Below are 13348 nucleotides of genomic sequence, written 5' to 3'. Positions count from 1 at the left end.
GACCAACGAATTTATTTATCAATAATGGAAAATACATAACAGTAATGTACAACTGATCCAAAAAAAATGAACATGTACAACTGATAATTAATATTTTATTAACATTTTAAAATCTAAATTCAAATCCTCAGGAATACACTTACTTTCCCTGAAGCCATCTCGGTGACCACGCAGCCAAGCGACCAGATGTCGGCGGCGCGGCCGTGTCCCGACGACTTCATGAACACCTCGGGCGCCATATACGCTATAATTATAATGAATAAATGATATAAGCGAATATAAATGTAGAAAATATCCCCTAAGGACGAAACACTGGTCAAAAGCGACGACCTGCCTGACGGAGCGGTCACCATAACGATCTGACGCGCAAAGGGTTCCGGGTTCGATCCCCGGCCAGGCCTACCAGGAATCCTAGTGTGGGGCTGTGAGAGTAGAGTGTATATTGTTTATTTATTATAGCCGCTATAAAAAACCGACAATAATTCGCCAAGTACGATTCGAACTCACACGTGGAGGCTTCCGTACCACTATATGTTCATTATTTTTTACGTATTTTTATTCATTTTATTGTTTTCAACAATACTTAGTTATATGACACAACAATAGATGGCGTTAATGAGATGATGCATAACGGTGGCCGCTATAAAATATTTGTTGTTATAGCGGCCACCGTTATGCAATGTAAAATTTCAAAGTGTAAAATTTCATGTGTCTATCTATTACGGTTCCAGAGATATAGCCGTGACAGACGGACAGACAGCGAAGTCTTAGTAATAGGGTTGCGTTTTTACCCTTTGGGCGTATTGAAAAAAAAAAATAATATTAAATAATTTAACACTTTATTATGAACAATAGTTCGTGAGCACTAGACTAGATTGGTGTTTGGGATATTACTCCATTTAGGACTCAAAATTATTGCTCTACTTGAAATTAAACCTTTTATAAAATACTTTAGATTTTTATCCAATCATAATTAAAAATTATTAATAATTTAGTAACTTACCTTGCGTTCCAACGAAGCCCTGAAGTTCTCCCGGCGCGGTGGTGTTGGCGCGGATCTTGACCGCGCACCCAAAGTCACCCAGCTTCAGGCAATGACCCTCGTTGGTCAGGAAGATATTGCCACCTGAAACAAGTGGAAATATGTCAGTACAACTTTATGGAACGTCTGATGTTCTAATATACTTTTCAAACCTGAACATAGTAGCTCCTGCTATTGCAGTTTGTACGCAAACCGGTGTCAGTTCTACTAATTATAAAAAGGTAATAGAGCCGGTATGGTTCAACTATAGTCTGATTCATAATTAGGTGTCCAAAATGTAAACAAACAAATGTCACTGTCAAAATTAACAAGAAACAAAAAACTTTAACAAATTCAACAAAAACGAAAACTTTACAATTATTCACAATTTAACAAATGCGCTATGAAAACGATAATACATTCGAGTTCAATTACAGTCACAAAATTGAATAACATCAGCTACGAAACTTAAAAATGACTGCACAAGGAATGTTTTGGGTTCCGATTGTGTTACCATTTTCACATTTTAATTTTCTACCATAAACCTTGTTTTTTATTATTATTACTGTATGGAACGAAATTGAGGTAATATAAATATTAGAAAAATGTGAATTGATCTTAATTTATTTAGATTATTATTTTATTATTGTTGTATTAATTTAATATTGTCAAAAATAAGATACTACCACTTGAAACGCATTTTCTTAATAGGTCAACACTTTTGTTTACATTTTGGACACCTAATTATGAATCAGACTATAGGTTCTCGTTATGACCCAGAGCGCCCCCAGCGAGTTCCACGCACATCTCCATGAACAGCAGTGCGTCCTGCCGGGCAAAACGTAGCGTGCCCAGCGCACCCACCAGCGTCCGCAGCGAGCGTCGTACGAACAACGTTCCCCGCTGGACACAACGCACCGTGCCCGGCACCCCTCACCATGACCAGCAGCGCCCGCCTGCACGCCCGAGCCCGGACGAACGGCAGCGTCTCCCGCCAGCACTCCCCACAGCATACCTCTCCTCACAGCATACCGTGTCCAACGTGCCTTCTGTGCCCACCAGCGAGCCCCGAGCGAGCTGCAGCATCTCCCGCCGGACACAGCGTCCTGTGCCTATTAGCGCCAGCAACGAGCACCGCATCAGCATCAGCGTCAGCGTCACCCGTTAGACACAGCAGTGTTTTTTTTTCATAATATAGGAGTAGCAGACGAGCATGTAGTTAGTCCACCTGATGGTAAGTGAATTAATCACTCGCCACCCATGAACATCTGTAATCAACCCCAGATATAATTAGATATTATTACCTGAGGTCGGCCACAGATGCGCCGCTATCCCTGAGGACTAAACTGGAACACCTCGGAAAAGTATGTATCCCTTACCACACCCTTCAAACCAGATAACAGCAGTGCTTGACGCTGCTGTTATGAGGCAGAAATAGGTGTGGCGGTGGTGCCGCCGGAGTCGAACCACACAGGGTTCGTGACTCTACAGCGGCGGGGGCTCACTCTTGATGTCCCAGCTCGGCCACGGCGCTCAGCAGCTGCTTGGTGTAGCGCCGCACCGTCAGCTCGGCCAGCGGCCCAGCGGGCGGGGCGCGGCCCTACAGGGCGGGGGCTCACTCTTGATGTCCCGGTGCGCGATGGAGCGCGCGTGCAGCTCGGCCACGGCGCTCAGCAGCTGCTTGGTGTAGCGCCGCACCGTCAGCTCGGCCAGCGGCCCAGCGGGCGGGGCGCGGCCCTACAGGGCGGGGGCTCACTCTTGATGTCCCGGTGCGCGATGGAGCGCGCGTGCAGCTCGGCCACGGCGCTCAGCAGCTGCTTGGTGTAGCGCCGCACCGTCAGCTCGGCCAGCGGCCCAGCGGGCGGGGCGCGGCCCTACAGGGCGGGGGCTCACTCTTGATGTCCCGGTGCGCGATGGAGCGCGCGTGCAGCTCGGCCACGGCGCTCAGCAGCTGCTTGGTGTAGCGCCGCACCGTCAGCTCGGCCAGCGGCCCAGCGGGCGGGGCGCGGCCCTACAGGGCGGGGGCTCACTCTTGATGTCCCGGTGCGCGATGGAGCGCGCGTGCAGCTCGGCCACGGCGCTCAGCAGCTGCTTGGTGTAGCGCCGCACCGTCAGCTCGGCCAGCGGCCCAGCGGGCGGGGCGCGGCCCTACAGGGCGGGGGCTCACTCTTGATGTCCCGGTGCGCGATGGAGCGCGCGTGCAGCTCGGCCACGGCGCTCAGCAGCTGCTTGGTGTAGCGCCGCACCGTCAGCTCGGCCAGCGGCCCAGCGGGCGGGGCGCGGCCCTACAGGGCGGGGGCTCACTCTTGATGTCCCGGTGCGCGATGGAGCGCGCGTGCAGCTCGGCCACGGCGCTCAGCAGCTGCTTGGTGTAGCGCCGCACCGTCAGCTCGGCCAGCGCGCCCACCGTGCCCACCAGCGCCTCCAGCGAGCCCTCCACGCACAGCTCCATGAACAGCAGCATCTCCTCCTGAGGACCGACGCGAGAATATAGCCACACAGCCCTGAACACACCAGGTCACGAATGTAACACATTTTATGTGTTTTTAGTTATTTATTAAATCAGACCTTCATTTATATACACGCACATAATATTTATGTAAGTATAGAAACATACACACACACACTAAAGTCACAGCGACACATTAAATTTGTTCAGACACGCAAAAACCACTACCCGATCGACTCTACCACACATCCGATGTGTGTGGTAGAGTCGATCGGCCCGTTACTATCATGCGCATACGCAGCGTGCCCTTCACCTATTAGGACCCGCGGCCTCCTCACAACCGCCGCGCTCAGTTGACAGTCGGCTAACAAACGTCCCGCACTGTATCGTCGCGTGAGCGCAACGAGCGCTTGACAGTTCACTACGATTTCCGTATAGTGTATAAGGCAAGTGTGCCTAAGACTTGTATCTTGTATACATGCTTTATGTTCCTAGACTTTATATACTATCGTTACACTACGGACCGAGTAATATCGTACCGTATTGTGCCAAATCATAACATAAAAAAATTATTGGTAGACTTTTCATATGTCGATTTTCTAAAAAAAACACTAATAATTTTTCCGAACGCTCCAAAAGAAACATTTCGAAAATGAAGAATTAATAACTATAATTATTAAAAATATGCAAACCGTACACACCGTATTTAGTTGATGATACAGATATTTATTGTTTGTTCGATAATTAGTTACTAATATAAACCACGTAAAACAACTCACCCTATGCAGCTCGCAGCCGTAGTACCGCACGAGATGCGGATGCAGGATGCCCTCCAGCACCCGCAGCTCGTTGGCCGCGCGCTGCAGGGCGCGCCGGTCGCCCGCGCCGATGCTGATCTCCTTCATCGCGAGCAACTGCCCGCTCTCCGTGTTCACTACTGTGTACACCTGGTCCGATAAAATACGAGGGTTTGAAGACGGTGTTTGGTCTAATGTATGCAGATAGTATGGACCTTACGCAATATTTTGCTGGACATTTTTATGAACCCATGTTAGACTTTAATTAACTAATAAATTAAGAAATTTGTCCTAGGTTTTAGTTATTCGTAAATTTCTTTATGTTGATGAAGTCATAACATAGTTAGAAATATGCTCCCAATTAAGATGACTCATTGTTGAATATAAAAATGACCCATCCAAAAATTGAGAAACGTTCAATCGTGTCTTAGCAAATAAATGCACTTGACTAGAATTATTGAAATTAAATAGATTATACAACTACTTTTAATTATAAGACCGCAATATACAATATATAGAGATATTATTACCTTAAGCAGAACTACATAGAGATGTTGGTACCCAACTTTAGACCTATGTATAGATGGTAGAGTCCGTGTCAACCTGCTAGTACGCTCCCAATACAGAAACGATTCGCGTCGCAACAGTAATTTGTAGATATTAGCGGTACGAAGACAGCGCGGGTCCCCCCAACGGCACCCGTCCGCTGTCCGCTCTCAATCGTGGATACATTGCTGCGTTAGTGTGCCCTTACGTTACGGAGTACATGGTAACTAAACCTGCGCGCAACAACATCAGAGCGGACTAGAAGTTTAGCGCGGAATTTACTACCCATAGTCTTAACTACACGGAGATATTACAACCCACTATAAGATCAACACAGAGCCACCACAACCCACCTTGCCGAAGGTGCCGGCGCCGATCTTGAGGCCGCGCTGCCACTTGAAGGTGAGCTGGCGCAGCTTGGGCTCGTAGCTGGAGACGGCCGCCTCCAGCACGCGGCCCACCGCGCGCAGCTCCCGCAGAGCCTTGTCCCGCTGCTCGTCCAGCTGCTGCACCGCGTCCAGCACGCGTTTGTGGTGCGCTGGGGGCATAGATTAGTAAAGATTACTCACTCCTAACAAGAAAATGTACCCAATTTTGAGAATTGAAATAGTTCCGTAAAAAAGTTTTGCCACGTCTCCGTGCTAAAATGTCCCAAAAATATTTTAAATAATTATTTATTTATTATGTAAATTACGCAGTACTAGTTATTTATTCGTAAATTTTCTCTAAAAATGTTTTTATTTGTCAAAAATTCAAAAAAAGAACTTACTAATAAGCCGTTTGCGGCTTCATTCAATTTCAAGGCGGCGAAGTATCTTTACTAATCTATGGCTGGAGGTTAGATAAGGAAATGGTTTGGTAACTAACTCTAAGTATAACAAAATTCTACTTGAAGCCAATCAAAGATGCCTGCCTTATCACTCCTAAGGAATAATAAACCTAACATGGTCAAAAGTACAAACTGAATTAAAATAAAATATCTTACAAGCTGATTCATTGCCAACGTAGGTAAGGGACGGTTCCATCTCGCCGGGCGGCGTCGGTGGTGTCGGAGCCTCCCTGCTGCTCGCGTTTGATAAGGGACTCTGAAAATAAATCATGGTATTTTAATTACGAAAAAACATGCAAAACTGAGCGTGTTTGCCGAGTATCTTAATTATGTATAAAAAACGTATTGCGAATATACCCGATAAGTTTAACATATTTATATTCGCGTATTTTCGTCTCTGTTGAGCGCGTATCTTAGTATAATGTAAAAAAATACAGCGCGTGATGAATGGTGACAAACCGCGTGGTGAATCTTGACGACTAGCGAATACACCCGAATAGTATATTCATATACTAGTAATTGCGCCTATTCGTCTTAGCTCGCCGCGTACCCCCTAGTAAGCGTATACAATACCGGTACTCACGTGTATGCGGTGCCGCTGTCGGTGCGGCGGCGCGGGCGAGGCGGGCGGCGGCGGCGCGGCGTCGGCGCGGGGCGGCGCGCGCGACCCGATCACGTGCGAGATGCAGCCGTCCATCAGCTGCTTCAGCGACACGAACTCCGACTCCGACAGGTGGCGCGTGTTGCACGGCTCGCACGCCAGCATCAGGAACTCGAGGCCTTGGCTCGCCCATCTGGCCAATGAAAAGTTCCGGTCACATTCAATTTTTTTTACACTTTATTTTAAACACAAATATTCCTCAGCCTGACAGCTGGTACATAGTGTAGTGCACTTTGTTCGTAAGTAGGTCGAACAAAAATTTTACATATCCTGTGATATGCAAGATCACAAGTGGCGTCCGTATCCATTCGTAATCCTAAAACATACTAAACAACTCGATGATAAGGGTAACACTGCCTCCACAAAAGATATTTTTGATAAACAATGACAATTTCAACTTAAAAATTAAAAAAAAATAAGATTTATTTCTTACATTCTAGACAATTCAATATTTTAATTATTTTTATAATATTGTAAGTATTTTTATTTGGTTTTTTAATTTAATTTAAGTTCTTATAATGTTAATGTTCTCATAAAGTAGATAATAATTCTAAAATCTTGTAATAATAATATAAATAAAGTATATGAGAAATAAAGTATATGAGAGTATTAAAAAAATAAAACTATTTCGTTATTCCCATACTCATGTAAGTAACAAAATCATCAGCTCAATAGCATCAAAAAATTACGAACGGTTTATGATAGTTCAATTCGACAAAGTATTAACATCTCTGCACTAAATCAATATACTTTTCAAATTTAAATCAGATAAAAAAAAACAATTTATTTTTAACTCACCGCGGCCTCAGTCCCCTTCCCCTATCACAGCGCTCCACCACAAACTGCATCCAACAATTCGCGAAGTCAATAACAGCTATAGCGACACGTTTCGCCCACTCCGCTTCGTCCTCACTGGGCTCGCTGCCATCACCCCGCTCAGAGAACTCTACACCGTCTGTGCGGTCCTCAGTAGGAACTGATGCTGTTGTGGAGCATGTGCCGCCCAGCAGAAGCTCGAGATCTGTTTGACTCTGAGGAAAATAATATAATCAATACAAATGAACTCTTATGATAGTACAAAGAGAAACAAAGACAAAAAAAGCGAAAGAGAAGAGGAAAAAGTATGATTTGAATACAAATAAAAAATATAATAATTATTTAAATTTATAGACAGTTTACGAAACGAACGAACAAAGTTTTAAGTTTTTTTTTTACTTCAAATACAGCATGTCTCTTAGATTATATATAATAAAAGCGAAAAGATTTACATGTCATTTTCCGACTACATCTGAAGATCCAGAAAAAAAAATCGTCGTTATCAGCTAATCTTATTGATGCCAGACTCTATATCACATTTATTACAAAATAGTAGGAAAAAAAATAGAGAAATAAAAATGAAAAAAGATGATTTCAAATTTGTTCACCTGTTCCCTAAAATTCCTATCGAAGACCCGATCGTCCACAGCATTGTCGGGTTCCTCGCCAATGCTCTCCGAGCGCAACAGCCGAAGTCGGCCGCGCGCCGGCGACTCCTGCGTGGAGCGCCGCGCGGTACGTGTGGACGCGTCGTTCACGAAACGGTGTAACTCCTTGTGTATCTGGAAGATATGGGCGGTGATGTGGGTTGTTTCTGGAGGGCGTTCATAAACGAGAGGTTTTTAGGCCAGTACTGATCTACATCCAGCAGGTGATATTGATTTAAAAAGCCAATGGTTAAGACCAGTGCCTATTGTACAACAGGATGAACACTACAGTACTACAGTTACATCTGCTCCTTACTTACGTCAGAGTGTTACCTGTTTTTACAAGTAGTGTCCGTAATCTTAATAAAATACTAATCTTAATACTCGTAAATAAATTATAACAGAAAGGTTAAACATCAGGAGCTAAGATTTTAACTATAAATAAGGGAAATTAAGTTTATTTTTAATAACTTGTAACGGACTATATTAATACAATTATGTAGTTATCCATACTTATAACACACCTTCTTGTAACACACAAAATAACAGAAAAATCATGTCTTACTTAATTCAAAATGTTTAAAAAATACCAAATAAGCAATCCATTTTCTAATGCAATAATCTAAACTATGTACCTTTTTAAAACCAAAAACATATACACCAATACCATCTTTTTAAATCAAAGAAGTCCGAAGTACCTTTAAAACAATAAATACATAAAATATTATATCAAGCACAAGCGAATTGCAATTGTTTTAACCACACACACTGACACACGACGCGACAAAATAAGGCAATGACCACCAAAAGCTGAACACGAAACACTTTAGAACGACCCGGCGACTGAGACAGAGGGATATGTGAGGCAGTGAAAGACAGAGAGAAACTATAGTTGAAACCTACTTACTAGATGTAATATTTTTTTTAATTTTAGATCTGATTTTTAAGTATCTATAATGTCGTATTATCAAATACTTTACTTTTCACAGAACTTTTTTATATTAAAATAATAAATTTGATTTGCCAAAATATGTCCAAATCTGTACTTAAAAAAAAATATTTATCATATTTTGCGTCTTTTATTATTAACTTTTATTTATTAGCAAGAAAATTAGTACGTATTTTTGTCATATATACTATAATTACTCCCTATTTACTTAAATTCTACAGGTATCTACATTCTAACCCTACCTATACCCTACAATTACCATTACTCCATATTTACGCATATCCACAACTTCCACTTACAATTACCCATATCCTATATTACCCCATACCCTACATTAACCTAATGCACACAATATGACATTCTCATCTCTTTTACGCAAATCATAAGTTTATCCACATTCTAAGCTAACGTATACCCTACATTTACCCAAGAGTTAGATCTCCCCATACCCTACAATAACCCAATGCACATAATAGCACATTCCAATGTCCTAAACTTACATCTATAATTACCCATACCCTATTTTTTAAATCCTAAACTTATCCCCATCTTAAACTAACGTATACCCTACATTTACCCTACCCTATATAAGCCGATATCCCACATTGCCCCAGTCTGCACCCTCACCCCCATCCCCCCGTCCGTCGCACCCTACCAGCGGATGGTAGTCGTGTATCAGCATGGTCTCCGGCCTGCGTCGGGGCTGCGCGGGCGGCGGGCGCGCGGGCTGCAGCGAGGCGGGCCGGCGCCGCACCGCGCGCTCGCGGTGCAGCTTGAACGGCGCCTGAGCGAACTTGTACATCTCGCGGTGCAGCTGTGAGGGGGCGGCGTGTTAGTTATATACCCTACCCTACGTGCGGGGGACGCTAGGTGGTTGTCTGTAAGTGTGGGCGTGTGTGTGTACATGCGTGCGTATGTGGGTGTGTGTGTGTGTGTGTGTGTGTGTGTGTGTGTGTGTGTGTGTGTGTGTGAAAATTCTGTGTATTTACAAAGTGGGAAGTTATTGTGACAATGGGCGTTGGTCTTGTGACTCTCTACCCTATGTTAGTTAGCGGGCAGTGACTAGTGCGACGCAGGACGGCATCGTTTCACCCTCGCATATGACTTGAATGGCGCCTGAGCGAACTTGTACATCTCGCCGTACAACTGTGAAGGGCCGGCGTGTTAGTTGGACCCCTAGCCTACGTGCGTAAGATGTAAGGTGGTTTTGTGTATGGATGTTTAGTGAAAATTATGTGTATATACAAAGTTGGGTATTATTATGATAGTTAAGGACGACTTGTGGACGTTAGTGTCAGTGGAGCGACACGAGACGTCAGGTTGGTGGTGGTATTACATTCCATACCATGCCAGATTGGTAGGACTTTTACATTTTACGGTGCATCTACAGGGTAGCGTGTGTGATAGTGCAAGATTTGTGTTCGTGTTTAGCGCAAATTCTGTATATTTACACGATGGAGGAAAATACAGAGACTGTCGGTCAAGAATTGTAGATTACCTACCTTGCACAGCTTTCATCTCTACATGCGAGTCCAACGCATTTTTTTTATTTAAAAGGTAGAGGGAAAATACAGTTTTTTGTATAAGATACTTAAGTAAGGAGATAGTGCATGACCGCGTGCCAGCGTTAGTGATATACCCTACCATATGTGATTCACGTGACGTGTTAGGTGATTGTGTGTGTGCGGGACGTACAAACATTGTGTGTATATACAGAGGACTTTGTATTTACAAAGAAGGACTTACTTGACACATTTATGCATTATTTATAATCTAATTTTAATTTAAAACGCTTTGTACATGAATAATATTTAACCTCATATAAAATATTGTGCAAGACTACAACATTACAAGATTATATAATACAATTAAGAAAAAATCATGCAGAAGATATAATTAGTATAGAAAAAAGACGTAAAATAGATCTTTAACCGTAACATTAATATGTACAGGACATATAATAATTTAGTTTCTCACCTCAAAGCCAAGCTTGTAGACTTGCAACAGCAGCTCCCGAATCCGGGGGCTGATGGACTCGTACACCTCCTTGGGTATGTCGCTGTGGTACTCGAACCTGGTCTTCTCGAACACCGTCCGCGTGTGCAGCACTATGCAGTCACGGATTGACATCAGGCTGTTCTGTGAATATTAGATATAGGGACGTAAGAACATTTAAAAAAAGCATGTTCATGATTAAAGGAGTGTGTATACCACAGGTCTAAAACAAATACAGGTCTGTGGTGTATACTTACGCATGTAAGAAGTTATACGTTTTTGATGTATTTAATAAAAGCATAGCAAAATGCAAGTCGAATTTGCATATGGAGTGCTCCGTACCACAAAATTTTCCTTAGCTTTTTATTTTTAGCATTTGTTATTTGAACTGTTTATCTATTACGGGTCAATAAATAAAGCGAAAAGCTCTGGAGGATAGCGGTCTCTTGTACGGTGACCCCTCTCCCGCCCCCCCCCCTAGTATTTAGCATATAGACCGTAACGTAAGGGCCCATTAACGCAGCTATTTACTCGTAGGCGGGTCCCGCGTTGTCTTAGTCCCGCTAATATCTGCAATTTGCTATTGCGACCCGACTCGTTTCTATATTCGGAGCGGGCTAGCATTTTGGTGCGGACTATATCAATATCCGATGCGTACACGTTCTGCGTCGCGCTCCGACGCGGGCACGTGCCCGACACAGCACACGTGTACTCACGAACAGCTGGAGCCGCAGGTGGCGGTGCGCGCGCGGCAGGCGGGCGGCGAGCGCGCGCGCCCACTGCGCGGCGGCCAGCGTGGGCTCGCGCTCCGACGCGGGCACGTGCCCGACACAGCACACGTGTACTCACGAACAGCTGGAGCCGCAGGTGGCGGTGCGCGCGCGGCAGGCGGGCGGCGAGCGCGCGCGCCCACTGCGCGGCGGCCAGCGTGGGCTCGCGCTCCGACGCGGGCACGTGCCCGACACAGCACACGTGTACTCACGAACAGCTGGAGCCGCAGGTGGCGGTGCGCGCGCGGCAGGCGGGCGGCGAGCGCGCGCGCCCACTGCGCGGCGGCCAGCGTGGGCTCGCGCTCCGAAGCGTACACGTCCTGCGTCGCGCGGCACATCGCGTACGCTATGTATCTGACAAACAAACACATTTTTTTATTAATATAGGAGTAGCAGACGACCATGCATTCCATCTGATGGTATGTGGCTACTGCCGCCAATGAACATCTGTAATCAAATTCAGATAAGATTAAATTCCTATCCGAGGTTGGCTAATTTAAAGAAATATTTTTTTAACATCGCAGACGTATATGCGAAATGGAAAATTTTAGTTTACCGGTCTGCTTCAAAAACTCAATAGATGTTGTTGTACAATTAACGTTATATTATAAAAAAAAAATCTACACGAATAAATACGAACCTAGTCCCTTCGTGATCCAATGGTTCGCTTTGTTCCACATGCGCTATCACCTCGTGCAGCTTCTCCTCGAAGCGTCGCAGCACCATCTCCAGCTGATTGCACGCCATGTCCCTACGGTCAGAATATACACCATTACCATATTAATTTATTCTCCTCTCATTAATTTTCATCATTGACGAATTTGGTGACGTCATCTAACGTAATTTTGTAATAAATACAAAGTTTTTTTTTAATAATATAGAAATGTCAAACGTGCACGCTTTTTACCTGATGGTAAGTGGCTACAGATAATATTAGAACCCTATCTAGGGTTGACCCTACCACTATCACACCCTTGGTATCAGAATAAAGCCGCAATTAATTATTGTATTATTATCGCCATCTGTCCGTGACCGAAGCCGCGGGGTAAAAGCTATTAATACAGTGCCATGTCTCACGTGAAGGCGGCGGGCGCGCGGTCGGCGGCGGGCGGCACGCGGGCGGCGAGGCGCGCGGTGAAGGCCCACTCGGCCGCCAGGCAGGCGCGCGACAGCGCCTCCGTGCCCGACATCGTGCGCAGGTACGACAGGTATTGCTGCGGACACACACACACGTTGTATTTTACTGTGGATATAGTGTACATGTCGTAACCAATTTACTAATTAACTTTCTGAATGACATACGGAAATTATGGACAAATGCCTCACAAGCGACTTGGATGGATTAGTTTCTTGGCCTTATTCGTTCAAATTTAGTATCGGAAATGCTGCGGGTAGGAAAAAAAATGTGTCGAAATTTATATAAAATCACCGGTTCGGACTGTCGACAATAGTCATCAAACCATCACTGGTAACAGCTATTGATTGCCACCGCATGTCGTTGGCAACCGCCACCATTAGCCAACGTTCGCTGACGCTTGCTGTCTTTCATAACTTACTGCGCACTTCACTCCTTACGTCGTGTTACTTGACCTATCCGGTGACCAAACTATTAACACTGCATATCAGACCATTATAACAAGTATTGCCGCGACATCCGCGCCACCTGTCGGTGTTGGCTCACCTCGAGCGCGGTCTCCACGGTGCCGTCGAAGGTGCGCAGCAGCAGCAGCAGGTCGCGCCGAGCAGCCACTCCCACGCGCGTGTTACGCAGGGCTGCCTCCACGTAGCGGGCGAACGACGCTCGCATCGACGTCGCGATGTCCAAGCCCTCCTTGAGGTCGTGGATTAACTGAAAAAAAAAATATACC

The 13348-nt window shown here is 45.0% G+C and overlaps 1 protein-coding gene across 1 annotated transcript in view; it reads right to left on the bottom strand.

Annotated features, from left to right (window-relative positions):
• The window catches only part of Mekk1 (mitogen-activated protein kinase kinase kinase 4), a 53920-nt gene that overhangs the window by 1857 nt on the left and 38715 nt on the right, over positions 1–13348 (bottom strand). The window contains exons 15-28 of the mRNA XM_073073352.1: positions 13162–13329; positions 12558–12694; positions 12121–12231; positions 11693–11834; positions 10693–10854; positions 7728–7901; positions 7102–7334; positions 6226–6436; positions 5799–5898; positions 5167–5351; positions 4250–4417; positions 3326–3491; positions 1004–1126; positions 144–244 (exon numbers count right to left, since the gene is read on the bottom strand). Of these exons, the coding sequence (XP_072929453.1) occupies positions 144–244; positions 1004–1126; positions 3326–3491; positions 4250–4417; positions 5167–5351; positions 5799–5898; positions 6226–6436; positions 7102–7334; positions 7728–7901; positions 10693–10854; positions 11693–11834; positions 12121–12231; positions 12558–12694; positions 13162–13329 (2181 nt within the window). The remainder of the gene's footprint in view (positions 1–143; positions 245–1003; positions 1127–3325; positions 3492–4249; positions 4418–5166; positions 5352–5798; positions 5899–6225; positions 6437–7101; positions 7335–7727; positions 7902–10692; positions 10855–11692; positions 11835–12120; positions 12232–12557; positions 12695–13161; positions 13330–13348) is intronic.

The sequence above is a fragment of the Epargyreus clarus genome, unplaced genomic scaffold (genome assembly GCF_041222505.1).
Source record: "Epargyreus clarus isolate Ecla_fem2 unplaced genomic scaffold, WU_Ecla_fem_2.2 ptg000005l, whole genome shotgun sequence".
NCBI classification, from domain to species: domain Eukaryota; kingdom Metazoa; phylum Arthropoda; class Insecta; order Lepidoptera; family Hesperiidae; genus Epargyreus; species Epargyreus clarus.
Note: the sequence above shows the minus strand (reverse complement) of the source record. Positions and strands in the feature narration are given on the sequence as shown.